The sequence below is a fragment of the Pelophylax lessonae genome, assembly GCF_965119305.1.
Source record: "Pelophylax lessonae genome assembly, chromosome: 2".
NCBI lineage: Eukaryota > Metazoa > Chordata > Amphibia > Anura > Ranidae > Pelophylax > Pelophylax lessonae.
This window is the reverse complement of record NC_138769.1, coordinates 441853152-441876533: the sequence shown is the minus strand read 5'-3', so window position 1 is coordinate 441876533 and position 23382 is coordinate 441853152. Positions and strand designations below refer to the sequence as shown.

The window sequence follows — 23382 nt, the reverse complement described above, 5'->3', positions numbered from 1 at the left end:
AGTCGATCGTCCGGTCGCGCACCCCCCCGACCCCCATGACCAGTCAGCGCCCTGCCCCCATCCCAGGCCAGTGACCAGACCACCCAAACAGCCCCAGTGTATGTGGAGGAGGGGCAGGCTGAGGGACTCTGCAAAAACGGGGGGGGGGGGGGGGGTGCCTGCGGGAAGGAGGGGAACCCGCGGGTCCGAATGTCCCAAGGAGGGGCCCACATCCACCCCAAAACCCTCCAGGGGCAGAGGGGGGACAGCTACTCACAATACCAGGAACCAGGTGGGCACCGCTCCAGACAGATTCTCCTCTGCATCGAAATGGGGGCTATCGGCCAGGAGGAACACTGCGAATTAGGCCAAGGCCATGGGACGTTAAACTCACAGGGCCAGCCCCCGTCCAGTGGGACTATGTCGCAGCTGATCTAGCGCGGAGCTGAGGCCTGCACGCGCTCTCTTGCCAGACTGGGGTGACCACTGGATCTAGAAAATTCAGCCCGTCGCCAAGTCTGGCAGTTGATAGTAGATCTCACAGGAAAAATCCAGGAAGAAAAAAATTCTAACAAATTGTGCCAGGCCCAAAGATCCCAGCAAGAAACTAGGTCCTTACTCATGACTAGGCAGAAAAAAAATGAGTGATTATAGCAAGGAGAGGGAGTATACCCCCTGGGACTGCCCATGGGTGTAGCCAGAAGTTTTTTCTGCCTAGTGTCCTACTCCTGTAGGAGGCAATATAACCCAAAGGTCAAGAATGACAGGAGCTGTCTTCGTTAAAGAACAAAAGAGAAATATTTATATTTTTCATCTGCTAAGGTGTGAGAGGATCCATTTTAGTGCCGGTTCACACTACTCCGACTTGTCAGGCGACTTGTCCATTCTAATAGGAGCGACTCAAGCCGCTCCGACTTAGAAAAAGGTTCCTGCACTTCTTTTGGCCGAAGTTGGAGCGACTTGCATTGAATTCCATTATGTGAAGTCAGTGCAAGCCGCGCCGAAGTCGCGGTGCACAGCGACTTGTTCAAGTCGCCCCTAAGTTGTGTCGCCATAGTGTGAACCGACACTTAGTAAACTATAAAAAAAAAAAAATCTGTCTATGCACAAGCAAAGTAACTTGGTTTATTTAAATGACATATGTACACCACTGGGTGTCACTGTGGCTTAAAGATGGTATACACCTAATATTTCTTATTTCAGAATTTTAAAAAGAGATTTGCAAAGAAAGATCTTGCAAAACCATTCATCCTGAAAACTTGGAAATTTCAGTGATTTTAATACATGCAGTCTTGCTAATAACTCCCTTCATGTGTCTGTGTGTTTTAAAAAAGAATTCAGAAAACGATGCAAGTTTTGGAAAAACATATCTAAAAACCAAACATTGCCTGCTTTTAAGCACAGTAAGGGGATTGTAAATGGTGCAGCCCCTTGTTTGGTAATTAACAAAAAATAAACATAATGCAGCACTCCCTTAATATACAAATACAAAAATTATATATACGTCATGTACAATTACCGTCAGCGATCAATGAAAAAATGAATAACAAAGCATTATAAAAAAAAATTACAGTTTTTGCAGGTGGAACATGTTTGCATTTTTAAATTACATTTTAATCCTCACAGTGGTTTTCAATTACTAGATACAATTTATATTCCCTGCACAGTTTTAGATTAAAAGTAATATCTTTCTTGTTAGATAAAATACCCAGTTTTACAACAAATTATTTCTTCTCAATGTGAAAAGTAATGTATTTTACTTTAATTAAAATTGTCTGCAGCAGGTGTTAAAAAAAACAGCAGTTTAGGCTGCAATACTCATCTTTCGGCTCTTTTTACACCTGAGCGTACTGGAATCGAGCGTTTCTGCCCGCAATTCCAGAATCACGTCAAAATAGGGAGTATTTCCTAATGGCAACCCAAACGAAGTGAGATTTTGCCATGATTGTTGAGCACTGCAAATGCTCCTGGCTCTGTACCAAAATTTGGTACATGAGTGTCTTTGGAGCGTTTTTGGAGTGGAGGGAGGCCCATTCAAATTAATGCACTACAAAAGCAAACAAAAAAAGGCAATGCAGCAGCCGTTGCTGCACTACGCTTAGGTGTGCACAGAGCCTTAATCCTGAGCTTTCCCCGCAGTACTTTTTTGCCACAATCCTTAAAGCCTAGTACACACGCAACGAATTTCCGCCGACCGGTCGTCCGTCTTTTGTCCAGAGTGGTGTCTGTTGGTTGGAATGTGCTCTAGACTGCACACGAATTTTCCCGTACTACAGAATTCTACTTCAGAAGTGATGTCATGTGTTAGATTGCTTTGTATGTGTTCTTTCATCTCTGAGCATGCCTAGTCTTGCTCATAAGATTTTTCCCCATCAAAATCTGTACTAATGAGACGAAAATCGGACGTGTTTTGACGGTTGACAAAAATTATATAGCCTGCACACCAGGATTCTTTCGGCCGAAAAGTCGGAGTCGGTTGTCGGAAGCATCATACTAACAAGCCGAAAATCGGCAGATCGGTCTACGGACGAAAATTCCCGGCCAAATTTCGACTAGTGTGTACGGGCCTCAAGTCTGAGGAGACACGGTTAAGTGCTGGGTGTCATGGACCTGACCACCACAATGCCCATAATGCAATAAAATGCCAAGTTTGGGTTTTTAACAAATACATCTAAAAAAGGGAAAAGTACATATTCTTAATTGTCTCTCCCTCACTTTGTATAACACATGTGCCAAAAATGTACATGGATGTGCATTAAAAGGGTACTTCGATACATTATTAGTGTTTTACCTGAGAATTTATAATGCGCAAGGTGGTCTTATTTCCAACATCTTTTTCATAGTTGTGTGTTGGTGCAGAATTAAATCGCAACACTGCATCGTGGCCATCTAAACAAAAAATAAAATGTAGAATAATTAAAAAGAAAATTTACAGAAATGTTGCACAAATTAACACTAAACAAATAAATTACCAGCTGGAATGAGAACATTCATGACACTTGTTCTGAACACAAGAACATTCAGACTTTAGTGCATTGCAGAAATGAATAAACAGCAATGAACAATTTTGGCAAACTAATAAATGCTGATATAATTGTTAGGACTTCATATCCCTATTCTATTTTTGGGGTAGAATATAATAAGTGCTTTTATATCTTCATACATCAACCACATACAAAACAAATCTAGTTAGACCCTAATCACTAGGACTGTAAAGACCTCAAACACCCCTGGGCACTCAAAGGAGAGCAACGCGACTAACAGTCAGGTGTGGCTAAATTATGCTAACGGTGGGAGTGGTTTAGAAGAGAATGGTTAAATAAAACCCATGCCTTCTTGTACTCATTAAATATGTTTTGATTGTTGTGCCAATCAAATAAATAAAACCCATATCCTCTTGCACTCAATATCTATGCTTTGATTGCTGTGCCACAAGGAGGAGTCTGACAGACATGTATAAACCTCAGAACACTCTCAATGGACACACAGAGCTGGGCTCGGGAGCAAGCATGCACTAGTGCCCCCATACAAAGCGGCTTACTATGACCACTTCAGCCCCGGAAGGTTTTACCCCATTAATGACCAGGCCATTTTTTTGCGATATGGCACTGCATTACTTTAACTGACAATTGCACGGTCGTGCGATGCTGTACGCAAATAAAATTGATGTTCTTTTTTCCGTCAAATAAAGCTTTCTTTTGGTGGTATTCGATCACCTCTGTGGTCTTTATTTTTTGCGCTATAAACAAAAAAAGCAACAATTTAAAAAAAATATATATATTTTTTTTAACTTCCTGCTCTAAAACACATCCAATAAAAATATGTAAAAAAAATCTAATTTCTTCATTATATGTATCTTGCTACATATTTTTGGTAAAGAAAAAAAATCCCAGTAAGCGTATATTGATTGGTTTGCACAAAAGTTATAGTATCTACAAACTATTGGATATTTTTATGGAATTTTTTTTTTTCTTTTCTTTTTGTTTACTAGTAAAGGCGGCGATCAGCATTGACACCAATACAGTGATCAGTGCTAAAAAAATATGCACTGTTACTGTACTGACACTGGCAGGGAAGAGGTTAACATCAGGGGCAATCAAAAGGGTAAATGTGTCCCTAGGGGGTGCTTACTAACTGTGTGGGGGTTGCTCTCACTGGGGGAAGACAGAGATCCATGTTCCTGCATAGCAGAACACTTCTCTTCTCCCCTGTCAGAACACCGATCTGCCTCTCTCGGGAACGATCACGGGTGACCTGCTGATTGGCTCTCCCTCTCTCCAATCAGTGCGCAATCGGGTTTCCGGTGGCATGCGGGCGCCACCTAGGTGCTATTGCACGAAATTACGTACAGGTATGTGTTTTTGCGCAATAGAGCCAACCTGTCACAGTAAATGTTCGTTACGCGGTCATCGAGTGGTTAAAGAAGAACTTTATTAAAATAGTCAGAGACTGCTTAGCAGCCAGCTCCTCCCAGCAGAAATAATTCTTCCCAAATCACTTCTTTGAGCACAACCTTCCTTAACACAAATCTGTTACCACCCTGGTAAAAAGCCCACTGTGTACCATTTGTTAAAAAAAATGTGCATGATAGATTAGAATACCCATAGCCTGGCCACAGTCAGACTTAAAAGCTAAACTCCACTTTCTATTCACTAGACCTGGATAGATTATACCTCTGTCCCATGTTGCTCTGTTGTCTGCAGACCCTCTTCTATTCTGAGTTTTAGTTGGGGCTTTGTACCATGTGACGCTCTGCATTGTCTAATGTAGACAGAATGCCTTCCATAGCCACTTCCTGCTCCATCTCTAGCCTAGAACACAACTCTCTGTAGTCTTTTCAGACTGCAAATGATATAACTTCCTTCACAGTTCTGATGGTGGGTGGGAATGAATACATCCTAATTAGCATTCAGTCCCACCCAGTCACACCTACATGCCTTCATACACAGCCTGTTGTGAAAGCTAGCTATGCTGCTGGAAGGGATGCTATGCATTTGGAAAGCCCTGGTACACACGGCACCACACGAAGGTCACATGACTTTCAGTGCCACTATCACACACAAAATGCATGCTTTTTCTTGCAAATTTCCCTGCATTCGGAAATGGGCAGATGTGAATGAACGGTAACCCAAGCACGACATGCGTTTCCACGGGGTTTCAAAATGCACAGCAAAGCACACATTTTCTGTGCAGGTTCCCACTCGTTTGGAAATGTGCAGATGTGAATGCAGCCTAAATTTTAACACATTACTACGCATTTTCCAACACATGATAAAGCATGTGTTTTCTTGCGGCTTGCTGTGCATTTGTATACGCACAGATGCAAACAAATGGTAATGCAAGCGCACTGCGCATTGCCACGCATTTTCTAAGCGCACATAAAAGCATACATTTTCTTGCAGTTTGCTGTGCATTTGGAAATGCATAGATGCAAACAAATGGTAACACAAGCACAAAGCTCGTTGCCGCATGTTTTTGAAAAGTATGGCATGGTTTGCATTTTCTTGTGGGTTACCGTACATTCAGAAGTGCACACATGCAAATGAATGGTAACAGAAGTGAGCGTTTTCTTGTGGGTTGTGTTCATGAGTGCCCTCTTAGCAAGTGGCAGTAGGGGAAGAAAAAAGATCGGGCTGCTTTCAGCAAAACCATTACATAGAGCAGTGAAGTATAACAAAAAAAACATTACACAGAGCAGGGAAGTATAACAAACCATTACACAGAACAGGAAAGTATAAAAAAACATTACACAGAGCAGGGAAATATATAAATATATTACACATAGCAGGGAAATATATAAATATATTACACAGAGCAGGGAAGTATAACAAACCATTACACAGAGCGGGGAATTATAACAAACCATTACACAGAGCAGGGAATTATAACAAACCATTACACAGAGCAGGGAAGTATAACTAACGGAACCGCCGACCCACACTGTGTTTGTGGGCTTCCGTTAGTATACGGCTTCCTACAGTCTGAACATAGAGATTTCAGCTGCCCTACATACAAAAACTAGCCTGAACTTAGCTTGTATGGATCTGAAAGCAACTAACTCTTTATTGAAATACAGGCACAAACAGATATACACTGTGGAACAACTCCTCCCCCAATCCACATACACATCCCATAATAAGTTTATCTTAAGGCAGACAGAACAACAATAGAACAAAGGAATGCAGGTACTTAACAATAACAAACCCCACCCGCCTCACTAGCAAGGGTCTATGAGACACTCCTGCAATAATCTGAAAAGTAAAATGTTTCATCTTCATATATTTCCTGAGGGACACTGTTCAGAAATATTATTGTCCCAATTAAGAAATCCAACCAATTAAGTAATCCAAACAATATCCTGTGTCCATTAAGTCCATCATTTCCTTGGCCACACTGTGCCTCTAATAGACATAGGGTGACTTACACATAAGAGGAGCCTAGGGGGCAGAGAGAGGGACTTCCCAACCTCTCTAAGGTAAGCTGGGTTCCGCAGGCCCCCCAACCAAAGTGACTCCTGTCACAATAACAAACCATTACACAGAGCAGGGAAGTATAACAAACCATTACACAGAGCAAGGAAGCTGGATTCCACAGGCCCCCCAACCAAAGTGACTCCTGTCACATCTCTCACCTCTCCGAAGGAGACTAAAGCAGGAGGAGACCCCAAACGGGTTGACTTCGAAGTTAGTCCATAGTTCCCGTCCCCCAATGTCTGTACCCACACAGTACTCCAAACAAATTGTCTGGAACACAGCGTTACTCACCCAGCCAACCTCTGCCTCTCTCGTAGAACATACTCGCCGCTTGGGAGAAGTGTGGACTGGCCCTTCTCCTAGGAGTCCTTTCAGCTGCTGGAGAGAAGCCAGGCTGGCTGGGCTCACTTTGTCAGGCTGTTGGGGATCTGGGCCGACTGCCCAGAATCCCTGGGGTATGCAAGTGAAGACTGTAGTCTCATCCAATTTCTCAGGAAACCCATCCTTTGTTAGTTGAGGACAGAGGGCAGCAGCACTCTGCCCTGTTGCCAGCTCTTCTGCTGGGTTGGTGTCATTATTCTGGGGCGCCATCTGCTGCTGGGGAGGGACCTCCACCTTCTCACACTGGGCCTCCGGAAATGCTGCAGGCATGGGGCAGAGGTCTTGGACCCTCTGTCCAGTTGTCAGCTCTTCTGCTGTACAAGTTTCTTGTAACTCCACAGATGCTGCTGGCAGAAAACCCCATGCCCCTGTCAGTGGTGTTGTAGCAAGGCTGACTGCCTCTTCTCTTAGGGATGCTGAAGCTGCTGTTGGTGTTGGGTAGAGCTCAGTGATGTTAGGCCCTGATGCCCGCTGTTCCGCGGGGAAGTAAACTGAAAAGTCAGTGGCCTTACACACATCTTCCTGGGCCACCAATTGTTGCAGGCAGAGGTTAGCAGTGCTAGGCCTGGATGCCCGCTCTTCTGCTGTAAGCTCACTGAAACATTCCTCCTCAGCAGAAAAGTCTATTAAATCCTCAGTCACTGGAATTGCTGAAAGTCCAAGGCACGGGCTGCTGGTATTCGGGCCCAGTGCCAACACTTTGGCAGATGATTTATCATCCATATCATCCTCCGATGAAAAGTCAGATAAATCTGTAATCCGTGGCTGGTGCTGGGTAGTGGGACTGACCGTCTCCACCCCCAGTGCTGTTGGCTGCTGCTGGGACAAGGTACCTACAATCTCCTCTCCCGGTAACGCTGGCTGGTGCTGGGTAGGGGGACCAACCGTCTCCACTCCCAGTGATGTTTGCTGCTGCTGGGATGAGAGACCTACAATCTCCTCTCCCAGTAATGATGGCTGGAGCTGAGCAGAGTCTAGCAGCCGTCTTTAGGCGATCTCCAGCTCCCATTCCTGAATGGCCAGAATCTCAATATCTTCCAGTGCCCAGAGCACTTCCAAAATGTTCAGGATCTTTTCTCTGGAATCCATATTTCCTCTAATCGCCAGTCCAAATTGCTCCCAAAGTTAGGGTCCTCTGACAACTTCTCTAATGACAGTCCCAGGCCGCCAGAGCCAAAGCCTTCCGTCGGGCTGTCGTCCACTGTCCATGGGCACACTTGGGTTACATACCAGCGGAGAGCTCTGTACCTCTCGTCCAATCGTATCTCCTCCTGGACAAGCCTGCTTAACTCAGCTTTCCATTCCTGGTGCGGCTGATCTCCCAAAACCAGCACCCACAATCCATACTGCGACCAGTACCTTTCCTGAATGGAGGGGAGGGTTTTTCCCTGGTGTCGCTGCTCACGGGCTAGCGTTTCCTTCCAGAGTTCAAAGCAGATTAAATCATACCATCCTAGCAGGACCTTCTCTGACACTGGTCCCCTGTGCTGTATCCGCATCTCTCGCAACCTCCTTCCGAATTCCTCTTCCATGGCAGTGGATATCTGTACCTCTCCTCTTCTGTTATCCGGACCTTGGATCCCAGTACATATTTGGATGTCCCAGACTGCAGGAAGCATCCTGCCACTGCCAACCAGTGTAACAGGACCGGCGACCCACACTGTACTTACGGGCTTCCGTCAGTATACAGCTTCCTCCAGTCTGGACATATATAGAGATTCCAGCCGCCGTACATACAAAAACTAGCCTGAACTTAGCTTGTATGGATCTGAAAGCAACTAACTCTTTATTGAAACACAGGCACAAACAGATATACATTGTGGGACAACCCCTCCCCCTTAGCAGCCAATCCACATACACATATACATCCCATAATAAGTTTATCTTAAGGCAGACAGAACAACAATAGAACAAAGGAATGCAGGTACTTAACAATAACAAACCCCATCCGGCCTAACTAGCAAGGGTCTATGAGACACTCCTGCAATAATATGAAAAGTCAAGAGAGAGGGATTTCCCAACCTCTCTAAGGTAAGCTGGGTTCCACAGGCCCCCCGAACCAAAGTGACTCCCGTCACAATAACAAACCATTAGACAGAACAGCAAAGTATAACAAACCATTATACAGAGCAGGGAAGTATAACATGTTCATTATTTTTTTTTTTAAATAAAAAAAGTTGCCTTTAGAATCACTTTAATTTTCTGACTAAAGTCCCACTTCTTGCTCGTTGCTTTTGTTGTGAGTGTGGGTGGGGATGATACAATTCCAATCTTCCCCTAATCACCACCCTCATGAAGGCCCAGAAACACCCTCAGTAGCCCTTAGACCCCCCCCCCCCCCATCAACTCCCACAACTGCTACAAGTGACTCCCATAGCCAGCCCTGAAATGACAGCGGATCAAAGGATCATGGGACATATAGTATCAGGACTGGCTTAGCAAGGAAACAAGAAGTCAGAGAACTTAGGAATTCAGCCAGGAGGAGGAGTGGCATCACAGACACAGAAACCTGCTGAAGATAATGAGAAACCGACAGTGGGATTGTAATTTATTTACATGCACAATGCATCTGTTTTTTTGGGGAGGAAAAGCTGGAGCTCGGCTTTAAGTTAGAGTGTCAATAATATATTTCTAAAACCTCTTAAATATCCAGATTGTGGAATTATTCCCATTCTCTTCTAAAGATTTACTTGCACAGGTCTATGTGCTCATATGGAACAATTTGAGAGGTGTCACTTGCAATCTGATTACAAAGCAGCCACATCCTGCAGGTAATTTTCCTACTTGCATTCCTCAATTTCCAAAGATGGTATTTTATTTTGTACATTATAAGTTTGGTTAAAACATAGCAGTCAAGAATTATTTGACACTGATTCACACAGACAAGCCATGAAAGGATAAGGTTTACTCAGAGCAAGAAATAAAAAAAAAGACTATCAAACTTTAGCACATTCAACAAAATAAATATAATCAGTTTCCTAGACACTGGATATTAAGCCAAATTGTGGCAATGTTGCTTCATTTCATACTAATAAGACATCCACAGTAAAATGTTCATGTATTCGGTGTGGGATTTTTAAATGTGATATATTACTAATGCTAGCCATAGATGGTGTCAGAAAAGTCAAAATGAAGCAATTTAGCCCTGGCAGATTTTACCCCCTTCTTGACCAGGCCCTATTTTGCGATTCGGCACTGCGTTATTTTAACGGACAATTGAGCGGTCGTGTGACGCTGTACCCAAGCTAAATTTACGTCCTTTTTTCCCACAAATAGAGCTTTCTTTTAGTGGTATTTGATCACCTGTGAGATTTTTTTTTTTTTTCAATCGATAAATTTTTTATTGAGTTTCAAATACAGATGAAAACCAGAAAATCACATTAACAGAATGTGATATAGAAAAATAACCACAACAAGGTAGAACAATATCAAAAAGTGGATAATACAGTGTTCAAACAGTAGTATTAGCTTCGTACAAGTACTTAGGCATCATGCATGTAAAGGTTAATAAAGTTTATTCTGATGAAGGGAGGAGAAGAGAGGCGTCGAACCACCCGACCTAGAACCCATAGGGGAACAATGTCACCAAGCCACGGATTGTCGACAACCCTCATCCTCCACAGGATCAGAATGAGTAGAACTAAGCAAAACAAAGAGTTACACTATAAGCTTCTAATATCAGGTGTTAAGTAGGGCCACTCCGACCAAGCTTTTTGAAATTTGTGATGGGTTAATGCGTTAAGGGTAAAGCTTTTTCTAGCTTATAGTTCTCATTAACCAGGGTGATTGCTTCAGAAAGATTTGGGGTGTCGGTGGTTTTCCACTTACGTAATATTAAAATTCTGGCAGCCGAAAGGAGATGTACAACCATTTGTCTATACGTCAGTGGGTATTATTCAATATTTAGATTCAGTAATGCCAACTCTGGTTTGGGCGGAGTTAAGATTCCAGTGATAGATGCCATACAATTGAAAATTGCTTTCCAAAAGCTTGTGAGGGAAGGGCACTCCCAGAGAATGTGTTGTAAAGTGCCCACTCTACCACATTCTCTCCAGCATAGTGGTGAAAGGGAGGGGTTTATTTTGGATAACCTAAAGGGAGTGAAATACCATCTATTTACAATCTTTGTCATCATTTCCCAATGATTTGTACAATGTGATAATTTGTGGGTTGAATTGATCGCAATTTGCCATTGCTTTAGGGTGAAGGAGTGATTAAGCGTTTTCTCCCATTTTAGCATATGTGGCGATTTAGTTTTAAGGGAATCAGATGTAAGGTAGGAGTAAAAGAGGGATATACCTTTAGTTAGGGGTGGTACAGTGGAGATGAAATTCCATGTTTGGGAATTAGTTAGTAGTTCTGATATTGGATGTTTAGCTAGAGTGAAAATTATCTTAGAGATGGTGAGTGACAGGTCATGAGGGAGGGAGAATTCCTGGATAATTTCTTCTTTATCTTTAAGTCTACAATTACTGTAGAGTTGTTTTATGAGTGATAGACCGTGATCACCTAACTTAGTGACATTAAGTTTTTTAAATTTAGATTCTAATATCTTGATGGGAATATCACAGGCGTGGAAAAGGTTCACTGTGGGTGTTAGTTTGGAAATAGCTCTCCAAGCTGCAGAGAAGCTTTGACTGTGATGGGAATGTTGGGCCAGTTCCAAGGTATCCATAAATCACACTGAAGCATGAGTGTTAGGCTTTTAGTCGGCACCAAATCTTCCTCAATTAATGCCCATAGTGGGGTTTCACTACTGGTGCACCAATTTTTTATTTGGTCTAACCTGGAGGCCCACCAATAAGCTTGTAAGTTTGGTAGTCCAGCTCCTCCCATGGATTTGTGTGCAGTGAGTACATCGAAGGCTATGCAGGCTTTTTTCCCTGACCATATACATTTCCTAATAATACCTGTAAGGGCATTCAACTGTGTTTTGGGCATGGGGACGGGTAAAGCTCTAAATAAGTATAAAATTTGAGGAAGGATGGTCATTTTTATTACCGCCATTCTCGCTCCCCATGTTAGGTCAATTTTTGAGAAGTTATTAAGGTCTTCACAGATTTTTTGCTTTAGGGGTTTTAAATTTGAATGGATAAGGTCAGAGGTGCGAGGTGTGATGGTAATTCCTAAGTAAGATATTTTCTCATCTGTCCATGAGAAAGGGCAGTTTTCTAGCAAATGTTCTTTTTTGTCAGGACTAACATTTAGATTCAGGACCAGCGATTTGGAATTATTTACTTTATAGTAAGAGATCTTACTGAAACATGTAAGGATAGTGTGGGCTGCAGGAAGGGATGATTCTGGAGACGTCAACATCAAGATAATGTCATCTGCGAACAAAGTAATCTTGTGTTCTGTGTCACCAATGGTGAAGCCTTGTATGTTGGGAGAATTTGTTATTGCTTCGGCTAGAGGCTCAATGGATAGGCTGAAGATCGTTGGGGAAAGAGGGCATCCTTGTCTTGTGCAGTTTGTAATTTTAAAGGATTTGGAAAGCGTTCCAGATGTGAAAACTTTAGGTGTAGGTTGGGAGTAGAGTGCCATAATTGCTGAATAGATATTGCCTTCCAAGCCAAATTTACGTAGGGCGGATGACATATACATCCAATTGATCCTGTCAAACGCCTTCTCTGCGTCTAGTGTAAGCAGCAGAGAAGGCGTCCAACGTTTTCCCGCTATATCAAGGACATTTACAATTCTCCTAGTTGCGTCTGACGTTTGACGCCCGGGAATGAATCCCAACTGATCTTTCCGGATTAGAAAGGGTAGTACCTTCTGCAGGCGTTTTGCCAGAAGTTTAGCAAATATTTTGAGGTCTGTATTTAACAGTGAGATTGGTCTATAGTTTCCGAGTTTCGAGGGATCTTTCCCCTGTTTGGGGATGGTGGTCACGTATGCTCCTAGCATTTCTTTTGGGAATGATGACACTTCAACCGCTTTTTGGAATACATCAAGTAGAAATGGCGTGAGGGTGTTTTGAAATAGTTTGTAGTACTCACTTGGGAAGCCATCTGGGCCTGGAGATATGCCTTGAGGTAAGGAAGTTATTATTTTTCGAATTTCGTCAACAGTCATGGGTGCATTAAACATTTGGAGTTGGGTATCAGAGAGACGGGGCAGATTAAGATTTTCTAGAAAGGCTGAAATATCTGTATTTATGGGTTTGTGGATTGTGGGATCTGACTCCAAATTATAAAGTGAATAGTAATAGTCAGCAAATTCATCTGCTATTGCTTGGGGATGTGTTAATTTGTTATTTGTTTGTGACTGAGTAAGATGGGAGATCCTAGATTTGGTTTGTCGGGATTTAAGCCTATTTGCTAAGGTTTTAATTATTTTGTTGGACTGGGCGTAGTATGTTAACTTAAGTTTTCTAAATTGGATATCGCTCTTTTCCAATAGGATAGAACGAAGTTCTATTCTTAGGTTTGCCAAAGTTTTTGTAATTTTTGAGTCTAGGAGAATTTTGTTTTGGATTCAAGGTCATGAATTTGAGATAAGATGTGTGAGAGTTTTTGATTATATTTCTTCTTAAGTTTAGAGCTCTGCTTTATGCAGATTCCCCTCATGTAGGCCTTGTGTGCTTCCCAGAGGCTCAAAGGGTCTGATACCGAATTTGCGTTTAGTTGGAAGAATTCAGTAAGATGTTGGGAAATATGTTTTTTACACATATCGGACTGTAGGTTTCTAATGTTGCAACGCCATACAGAATTAGCCCCCCTGGGGATTCCCTCATCCACGGTCACCTCCACCACAGCATGCTCAGAGCATGTGATATCCTTGATGGCCGCGGATGAGATCATCCCCAGAAGTCGCCAATCAGAAACGAACATATCCAACCTTGAGTATGCACGATGTCTGGAGGAGTAGAAAGTGTAATCTCTCTCAGATGCGTGGAGACACCTCCAAACATCGTACAAACTTTCCTTATGGAACAAACCCTGTAAAGAAGTCCTTCTGTTGTTCGGAGAGGAGGAAGTGTCCATCTCCGGATTGGATGTCAACTTGAAATCACCACAGATCATAAGATCGCCATATTTGACTTTGGAGATGGCTTTGAGTGTTCTTCTGAGGAATCGCAGTTGATGCGTGTTAGGATAACCTACTGGGCTTTATGCACAGATAAGGGTCTGGTGTGGATTTTGGGGGGGGGTGCATGCCATGTTTTTCATTCATCCCATGACCATGGGAAGCAACTTCTCCTCCAACCCCAATAGTAGGGAGATTCATATTGGGTACTAAAGAGATCTTAGCAATTGTATTGACAGTGGAGGAGATCACCTTCTCCTTGTATTATAGCCATCGCAGGGCAACTCCTAAAATATGCAAAAAATCCCCAGGAGAGTGGTCTCACCACCAGCACTCTTGGGAGGCCTAATTTTGATTTGCATGGGCATGTCTCTTAAGGAGACCAAATGGCGAAAGGGAAGGTCCCAGATATCTTCCCAGTCCTCATCATCCAGGTCAGGGATGTCCCTCAGCCACCTCTGTCGAAGGGTACAGAGGTCAGGAAGGGAGACCAATAGGAGATGTACAGCACCGAGGTAGGCTTCCCTAAGCATTTGGTCTAGAGCAGATGCTCCAAGTCAGATTGTTTCTACCTTACTGAAGCATTTGGAAATTGGCTGAATAGACTACTTTAGAGATAAATACTGCATGTGTTGTTTTAACTCAAAAGATTATGCGGTATTTATCTCTTAGTGAATTGACCCCTATGTGTCAAACACCTAAAACACTGTTTTAAAAACATAGGCCATTCATAGACTAAAAGAGCACAAGCTAAATACAGCAGCAGGACTATTACGTTATTAACTTACTATTACTAGTAGTATCAGAGAAGTTTGTTGATCAGAGAAGTTTGTCCATTTTAGAGCGAGAGCAGCTATCAGAAAGTGACACTTCATTCATGTCTCCACACAGCAGTCTGGTGCTGTGCACTGCTGTATGGTGACACGAGGTGCCTACCCGTGAGCTGCAGTAAAAGGCAGCATGTCTGCATTTTACCACAGCTCACTGCAACACCTTTGTGCTGCATTGAAGTGTGAACAAGGCACTTTTAATGTGCCCTGGCTGTGATTTATCCAGTGCAGGAAAACACCGGTCACCACACTGTGTGTGAATGAGAACATGAATCAGTCTTGACTGGGAATATTTAAGGAAATATAGAGTGGTTTTGCTGTATGAATAGTATTTTAAAGTACTTTAAAGTAGTTCTAAAGTCCAGTGAGGAGGGAGCAGAAGCAGGGCCAAGCGGCGATGTGTGGTCTATCGACACACACAGCTCGGCTCAGGATTGAGCCCGTATGAGAAGAGAAGAGAAGTAGTCTAGAGCCCTGGAGGGGGACCCCAGAAGAGGAGGTTCAGTGCCACTCTGTGCAATACACTGTGTGCACAGAGAAGGAAAGTATAACCCGTTTACTATTTTAATAAAAAAAATAATAATTTAGCTTTACAATCACTTTATTTCAGCCTGTACATTCACATCACTGGTTGTAAATACTCTTCTGTTTATAAGTATCAATATAGTTCAAGCAGAAATTTGCACACATGTCTGAATGTGCTATGTATACACACAAACACACATGCACATGTTAGAACTATATTATGTACCCTTTAATACTGTGCTTGATTGCCCCTGGTTGTTTATTGTAAGCGAAAACGTCAATAAAAGCAGTACCCTAAATCATCTGTGCTTTTACTCTCCTATCACTGAATAGTACCCTACTGAAGCCACCTACTCTCTCTTTAAGACAAATTCTGGGATTGTTAAAGTGTGCACCAAATGTATTTTCCAGGCAATGAGGGTTAAAGTTGTTGAAAAGCTTATATATTTTTTCTAAAATAACATGTTATACTTACCTGCTCTGTGCAATATAGTGGCCCTGAACCCCCTCTTCTGGAGTCCCCTATTAACACTCTAAGTTCCTCTTCTTCTCAGTGTGCCCCCATAGGAACCCACTTCCTATGGAGGTACACCTGAGGGCTTGCTCCCTAGCGGGGCTATGCACGTCTATAGACACACACAGCGTGGCTATAGACACACACAGCGTGACTCAGCTCACTTCCCCCTCTCAGGATTTGGTTGACAGCATTAGGAGTCAATAACTTCAATTGCTCTGTGAGAAGAGGAAGAAAGAGCAACACTGCTGCACTAAGGCAAAGCTCTGTAATGAGATAGGATTTAAGTAAGTAAAAAGGGAGATAAGGGGGGGGGGGGGCGATACAAATACTAGGACTTTTTACCTTAAAGTAGGGAATGCTTTAAAGGTAAAAAATAAAACTAAAAGTCTTGCCTTTAGAACCACTTTAAGGGATCTAGTTCAGCATCAGATTATATTTAAAGATTCCATGATAATCACAATATATCAGTATCCATTTTTTCAGGCTGATGGTTGCATTGAATACTGAGAATTGTTCATAGTGGGTTAATAAAACCTCCTGTTGATTGTGTTACACTGAAATGAATTACCTGAAGAAATAGCTTGGTCTTTTAACTGCCTACACCTGTCAGACCGCAGTTTAGATTCAGAGAAAAGCATCTGCAGTTATTTCTAATCTTCTAAGCTTCCAATTTATACAGTTTCTACAATAGTAAAGAAAAGCCTTAAATTAGTGAATATTAATGGATAATGTTGAAGCAGAACTAAAGTATTTTTTAATGCAAACATTAAAATTGAAGGCTATAAATTGTGCATATATACATGGTTGCGAATTTGCATTGTTCATATATATATACGATCTTGCCTAGTGGGAAGTAATGAAGGGATGCTACTATCTGAGGGAACTGACCTAATCAAACCCTCACAAAAAAGTATCTTAAGAATCAGTGGCAGCTGGTGCTCCATGGGCCAGGCCAGGGGGGGAGGCAGCAGACAGACCGCACCATACTGCCCACCTCCCCCCCCCCGACCACACTTGCCTGGATTTTTGGAAGGAGGGCAGGTGGCGACGGCTTTGGCTTCTTCCCCCTGTCTTCTGCGTCTCCTCTCTCATCCTCCATGGCCAATGGCACGGCTTCTCCTTTCAGCCAATTGGGAAACGGGCCAGGAGGAGGATCCGTGTGACAATAGCGAATATTAATTCGCTATTGTCACACAACTGGGTGGGCTCGGGGCGCAGTGCTCTGCGCCCCGAGCCCACCCTTTTTTTTCTAGCCTTCAGAGCCTCTGGCTCTAATCACATGTTAAAAAAAAAAAAAGCCCCATTGAATTCCATGCGTCCGGCGCCCCGCTTGTAGATTAGGGGGCTGGACACATGGATGGGGGGGGCGGTGCCCCTGCGCCCCAATGCACCAACCGCCACTTATCTATTTTCTGTTTTTGCCAGGAATTGGGCATCTAATAGGGCAGTTCTAACCCCACCCATCTGTCTGTTTAAGGCCCCTTTTACACAGGCGGACTGTTCAGATCCACCTGTTTGTTTTTTTGGCGGATCTGAACGGTCCCCCCATGCATTCCTGTGGGGCATCGGATGTCAGCAGAGACATGTCCGCTGACATCCGATCAGTCAAATTTGAACGGATGGAAACCCTATTTTCCATCCGTCCAGCGGATCGGATGGGACCGACGGTCCGTTCCCATCCAATTCCCCCATAGAGATGTATGGGGCTGTGACAGCTGTGTCTTCGCACACAGTGCGGAGAACAGCTGTCATTCTCCTGCTCAGCGGTGGATCGGTGGATCGATCCCCCGCTGAGAAAAGCGGAGTCCGTTTAACGGACACAGTGTGTGAAAGAACCCTAAATCAGGCCAACTCTGATCTGGTTTACAAAAACCAAAAAGTATGCAGTCCTTTTCTTTTTTTTAGACCTGGACTGACTTGGAGGTAGATGGGTGTTCCAACTAAAAAACTAAACTGACAGACCTGATTGGAATGGCCATGTTAAAAGGGGCCTTATGGTGTAGTAATTAAATAAATTGCTGGATATAGTGTTGCTAATGAGAGTAAGAATTGTTGTACTCACATCTAGGTTGCTGAACACCTATGCAGGAGTCATACACGCTATAAGAGCCTGCAGAGAATATAACTGTCTCCACGTAGAAGCAAACACTCTATGCTTGGTGGACTAGTTTAGAAGATCATATGTACCGCACATCAGCCTGGGGACCCCTGTGTAAAAACACTGAGAGTGGCATTAAACTAATGTGGGTAGAACATCATGACATGGAGAAGCCTGGAAAAAAAATGAAACCTACTGGCTAGAATTAACTGATCTGTCTGTAGTCTGACAAGTGTCTTCCTGCTCATCCACTGGAACGGGAACTTTGAGTTAAGCCGGCCATTGGTTGTTCAAACCATGTATGGGCAGGCTGAATGTACCCAAGTTGATTGATCAATGAACTTGGGTACAACCAGCCTGCCTGCTTTTACATGCAATGAATGCTAGTGCTCTCCCAGCGGGGCGGCTTCCCCCACCCGCAGAACACAACTGCTCAAGTGGAAGAGATTCCCATGGTTGGTGGAAAGAAATTTGCTCTGTCTATGCCTGACCTGAGAAGCATATGGAGAGGTGACCTTTCCTTATCCTGGACTGTACATGACATTCTCATTCTGTACACTGTGCAGTATGTTATATACTCCACACAGCTCCATTCTGAATACGTTCTACATACCACTAATAATCACAGTACTGACATTATTACACAAAATATTTGTACCACTGGGGCTACAAACTTGCATCCTGTTTAACAAATGTTATACTTTTGCTAGAACTATTTACAAAAGGAATTGAGGACCATAAAACACACAGATAATCTAAATCTGACACCATGCGTTATAGGAGTCAATTTTATTTAGAAGCAATTTTTACAGCAGACCACTTAACCTGTGGTCATTTCAACACTCAAGTACATGCAAAGTTTTTTTTTTTTATTTTAAAATAGGGCATTCCCCAGCACCTGATATTCAAAGCAACAAAAGTTCCCTGGTTCAGCATACATCTTTAGAAAATCAGCATGCCCGCAGATGGCGTTCTATTTTTTTCCTGCTTCTTCCATCAAAACAATTCTATAAACTGCAGTAATTATCATTTTACATTTCCAGACAATTGTCCTTGTCCTTGTACTTGCTGAGTATCAATACAAAACACTTTTTAAAAATGGCCTTCAAGCTTGGTATTCTCCAGAGAACACACACACTGGTAGAAGACCCTGTCTGGTTGACTAACTAGAACTGGCAATTGAAAGAGCTAAATAAGCCACAGCTTACACTGAATGAAATTTGACAGTGCAATAATTTAAACACCTTGGTGAACAAACACAGACTGCAGTTATGAGCCTAACCGCCCCTAGAAAAACCTATGCTAATGATGACAGCTCTAATCTGTCACAGGCACTTAAAAGGGATTCATGGGCGTCAAACAGGGGAAAACAGACAGGAAAGAGCACACACAAGTGATGGAATGATTAGCCCCTGCACACATAGTAAAAGATTCTGAAAAGTTCCAAAAAGAAAAAAAAAAAAAAACAATTGCAAATCAAAAGGCAACACATTTACTACTCAGGCTGAGGTTTTACCCTCTCTAAACATGACAGGCCCATAATGCAACTGTCATTCAAACACAGATGCAGTCTGCTAGCAAAAAATAAGGTCTTGAGAAAGATGAAATATTTTGGTATGAAAAAATAAGTTTCATAAAAACAATGATATGACAAAAGAGGCAACAGATCTTTTGTCATTACATTCATGAAAATGAGACCTTCAAAGAACAGGAAAAGAAAACATTTAGTGCCGGTTCACACTTGTGCGATGCAGGAACGCTGCAAATATGCAGCGTGTTCCCGCATCGCATCCGCACATCTGGCAGTTCACACTGCCATATGCGATACGCAGGGGGTGTCAATTAAAAGTTAACGACACCCCCAGTTGCGATCGCATATCGCAGTGCGATCTGCAAGTTTGCACAGAATCGGATCGCACAAGTGTGAACCACTATACGATCTGATTCTGATGCGGCTCGAAAAAAGCCTCATGTGCGAGTTTGCTGCGGATGCGCTACAAATTCAGCCATACAAAGTGTATGGCTGAACTCGTATCCGCACATGAGATCGCATGTAATGAAGGAGCAGTGCGCTCCGAATTACATGCGATCTCGCAAACCGCACAAGTGTGAACCGGCACTTAAAGTAGTATTTAGTCCCAGTTCACACATACGTATGCAATGCGGGAACTCTGCGAATCCACTGCAAGTTCCTGCATCGCACTCGACTCGCAGGCAGTTCACACTGACGTATGAAAATCACTAGGGGTGTCAATACAAAGAAAATGACACCCCCAGATCAGTTCGCATATCGCAGCAAGAACTGTCAGTTCATACATGAATCAGATCGCATAGGTGTGAACACCCATGCAATTCGATTCTGGTACGGACCAAAAAAGGGTCCTGTGCAACTTTGATCCAAATACAATCTGGGCTGAATTCGCAACCCACAGACATCGCATGTGATTTGCAGAGCAGTGCGCTGTGAATCACATGCAATGTCTGATATCGCATATGTGTGAACTGGCACTAAACCTTCAGTGTTTATTTATTTTTATTTTTTTTCACCCCAGCTCTTGCAGTTTACAACTTTCAGTGCTGCTGGCTCCTGGTCTCTTAGTGCTGCCTCCCTGAACTTCTGATCTTCACAAGAAAGACCAGTGGACAGTGAAGTCCCCAGTCAATCTGTTAGCATGGAGAATGGAGGGGGAGGAGGAGCAGAGGAGTGCCTTGCCATTCTTGGTTATGGGGCTGTGTGCAGTGTAGGGAGATACAACTCTAGTTCCTGCATGCAAGGATGACTCCAAAGGATGCTGTGAGAGAAAGGAACCACCTAAAACAGGAAACCTGGGATACTTGTTATGGCGCCTGCTTAAACCAAACAGGAACATAGGTAAAAATGAAAAGATAAAAATGTTCCAAAATGATTAAATCAGCTGCTGAGAGGCTTAAGAAGTATTTAATATCACTTTAACCTATCCTGCGTCCACTCACTGGCCACTTTATTAGGTACACCTGTTAAATTGCTTGGTAACACAAATTGCTAATCAGCCAATCACATGGCAGCAACTCAATGCATTTAGGCATCTAGACGTGGTGAAGGCAACTTGCTGAAGTTCAAACCGAGCATCAGAATGGGGAAGAAAGGGGATTTAAGTGACTTTGAACATGGCATGGTTGTTGGTGCCAGATGGGCTGGTCTGAGTATTTCAAAAACTGCCAATCTACTGAAATGTTTATGCACAAACATCTCTAGGGTTTACAGAGAATGGTTCGAAAAAGAGAAAATATCCAGTGAGCGGCAGTTGTGTAGAGGAAAATACCTTGTTGATGTCAGAGGTCAGGGGAGAATGGGCAGTTACTGTTGCCTTTCTAGATGATAGAAAGGCAACAGTAACTCAAATAACCACTCGTTACAACCAGGGTATGCAGAATACCATCTCTAAATGCACAACGCATCAAACCTTGAAGAAGATGGGCTACAGCAGCAGAAGACCACTCTGGGTGCCACTGTCAACTAGGAGCAGAAAACTGAGGCTACAATTCACACAGGCTCACCAAAATTTGACAATAAAAGATTGGAAAATGTTGCCTGGTCAGATGAGTCTCGATTTCAGCAGCGACATTCACATGGTAGGGTCAGAATTTGGCATAAACAACATAAAAGCATGGATCCATCCTGCCTTGTATCAACAGTTCAGGCTGGTGGTGGTGTAATGGTGTGGGGGATATTTTCTTGGCATGCTTTGGGCCCCTTATTACCAATTGAGCAGCGTTTAAAAACCATGGCCTGCATATTGTTGATGACCATGTCCATCCCTTTACAACTACAGTGTACCCATCTTCCTATGGTTACTTCCAGCAGGATAATGCACCATGTTGTCACAAAGCTCATATCATCTCAAACTGGTTTCTTCAACACAACAATGAGTTCAGTGTACTCCAATGGAGTCCACAGTCACCAGATCTCCACCTTTGTTATGAAAATTTTTAGGCAGGTGTGAAAAAACGCTGTGAGTTAGGAAAGGTATCAGAAATAGAGGTGTTAATAGTTTATTTTTATCAATTAACAAAATGGAAAGTAAATGAAAAGAAGAGAAATAAAAATCAAACAATATTTGGCGTGATCACCTTTTGTACACAGTTTTTGAAGTAACTCGGCAGGTATGTTGTTCCAAACATCTTGGAGAACTAACCACAGATGTTCTGTGGATGTATGCTGCCTTAAATCCTTCTATCTCTTCATGTAATTCCTGACAGACATAATGATGTTGAGATCAGGGCTCTGTGGAGGGGGGCGGGCCAAACCATCACTTTCAGGACTCCTTGTTCCTCTTTACGCTGAGGATAGTTCTTAATGGTATGGCTGTATTTTTGGGGTTGTTGCACTGCTGCAGAATAAATTTGGGGCCAATCACACACCTCCCTGATGGTATGGCATGATGAATAAGTATCTACCTGTATTTTCACAGCATTGAGGATACCATTATCCTAACCAAAACTTCAACTCCTTTTGCAGAACCAAACTTGCCAGGAGCCTCCACCATGCTTTACTGTTGCCTCCAGATACTCATTAGTGTACCACTCTCTAGCCCTCCGGCAAACAAACTGCCTTCTACTACAGGCAAATATTTCAAATTTTGACTCATTACTCCAGAGCACCTGCTGCCAATTTTCTGCACCCCAGTTCCTATGTTTTCATGCATAGTGGAGTCGCATTTCTATGTCGGAGGTAAGACTTTTTGGTCACAATTTTTCCATGAAGACCACTGCTGGCCAGACTTCCCTGGACAGTATCAGGGTGTACCTGGGTCCCACTGGTTTCAACCAGTTTTGAGCTGATGGCACTGCTGGATATCTTCAAATGTTGAGGGGAAGTAAGCATGATGTGTCTTTCATTAAGTTTCCTTTGCCCACCACCGCATCTACAGTTCTCAATAATGCCCATTTCTCTGTGTTTCTTCAAATGAACTTGAACAGCACATCTTGAAACCCCAGTCTGCTTTGAAATCTTTGCCTGGGAGATTTCTTCTGATGGAGTATAACTACCCTGTGTCTTGTTGTTCTCGGTCTTGCCATGGCTTATGACCTGTGACATGAAACGGTCTTCCACAACCTCAGCTTAGTAGCAGGGTTTGGCTGTTCCTCACCCAGTTTTGAGCCTTGTACACAGCAGTTTCTGTTTCAAGTAATTAAGGTGTTTAAAACTACATGATCATTAGCACCTGCTTGGTATGATTGATTAAAACACATGAAAAGGGAGAGGGCTACACTCCTCACACTACTTGTAAAGGAAAAAAAGGGAAAAGTTCCCCCAGGGTTTTTTTTAGCAGGAAATAATTCTTGAGATCAAAAATGTATAATTATTAATGTATTAACAATAATTAAAAGATTTCCATATAGAAGGAAAATATGAGCTCTGGTTACAATATAAACCCATTGAAAGGGCATAGAAAAAAGACAATGCATGAATAAAACAATCACAACCAACAAGTTGATGCCCCAACGCGTTTCGATCTATTCTGTGGTGGTCTTCCTCAGGGGGTATGTGATGTCTATAAAATACATTGT

General features: G+C 42.9%; 1 protein-coding gene across 1 annotated transcript in view; it reads right to left on the bottom strand.

Annotated features, from left to right (window-relative positions):
- The window catches only part of ST6GAL2 (ST6 beta-galactoside alpha-2,6-sialyltransferase 2), a 295701-nt gene that overhangs the window by 64945 nt on the left and 207374 nt on the right, over window positions 1–23382 (bottom strand). Inside the window, exon 3 of the mRNA XM_082246744.1 lies at window positions 2771–2868. Coding sequence (XP_082102870.1) covers window positions 2771–2868 — 98 coding nt within the window. The remainder of the gene's footprint in view (window positions 1–2770; window positions 2869–23382) is intronic.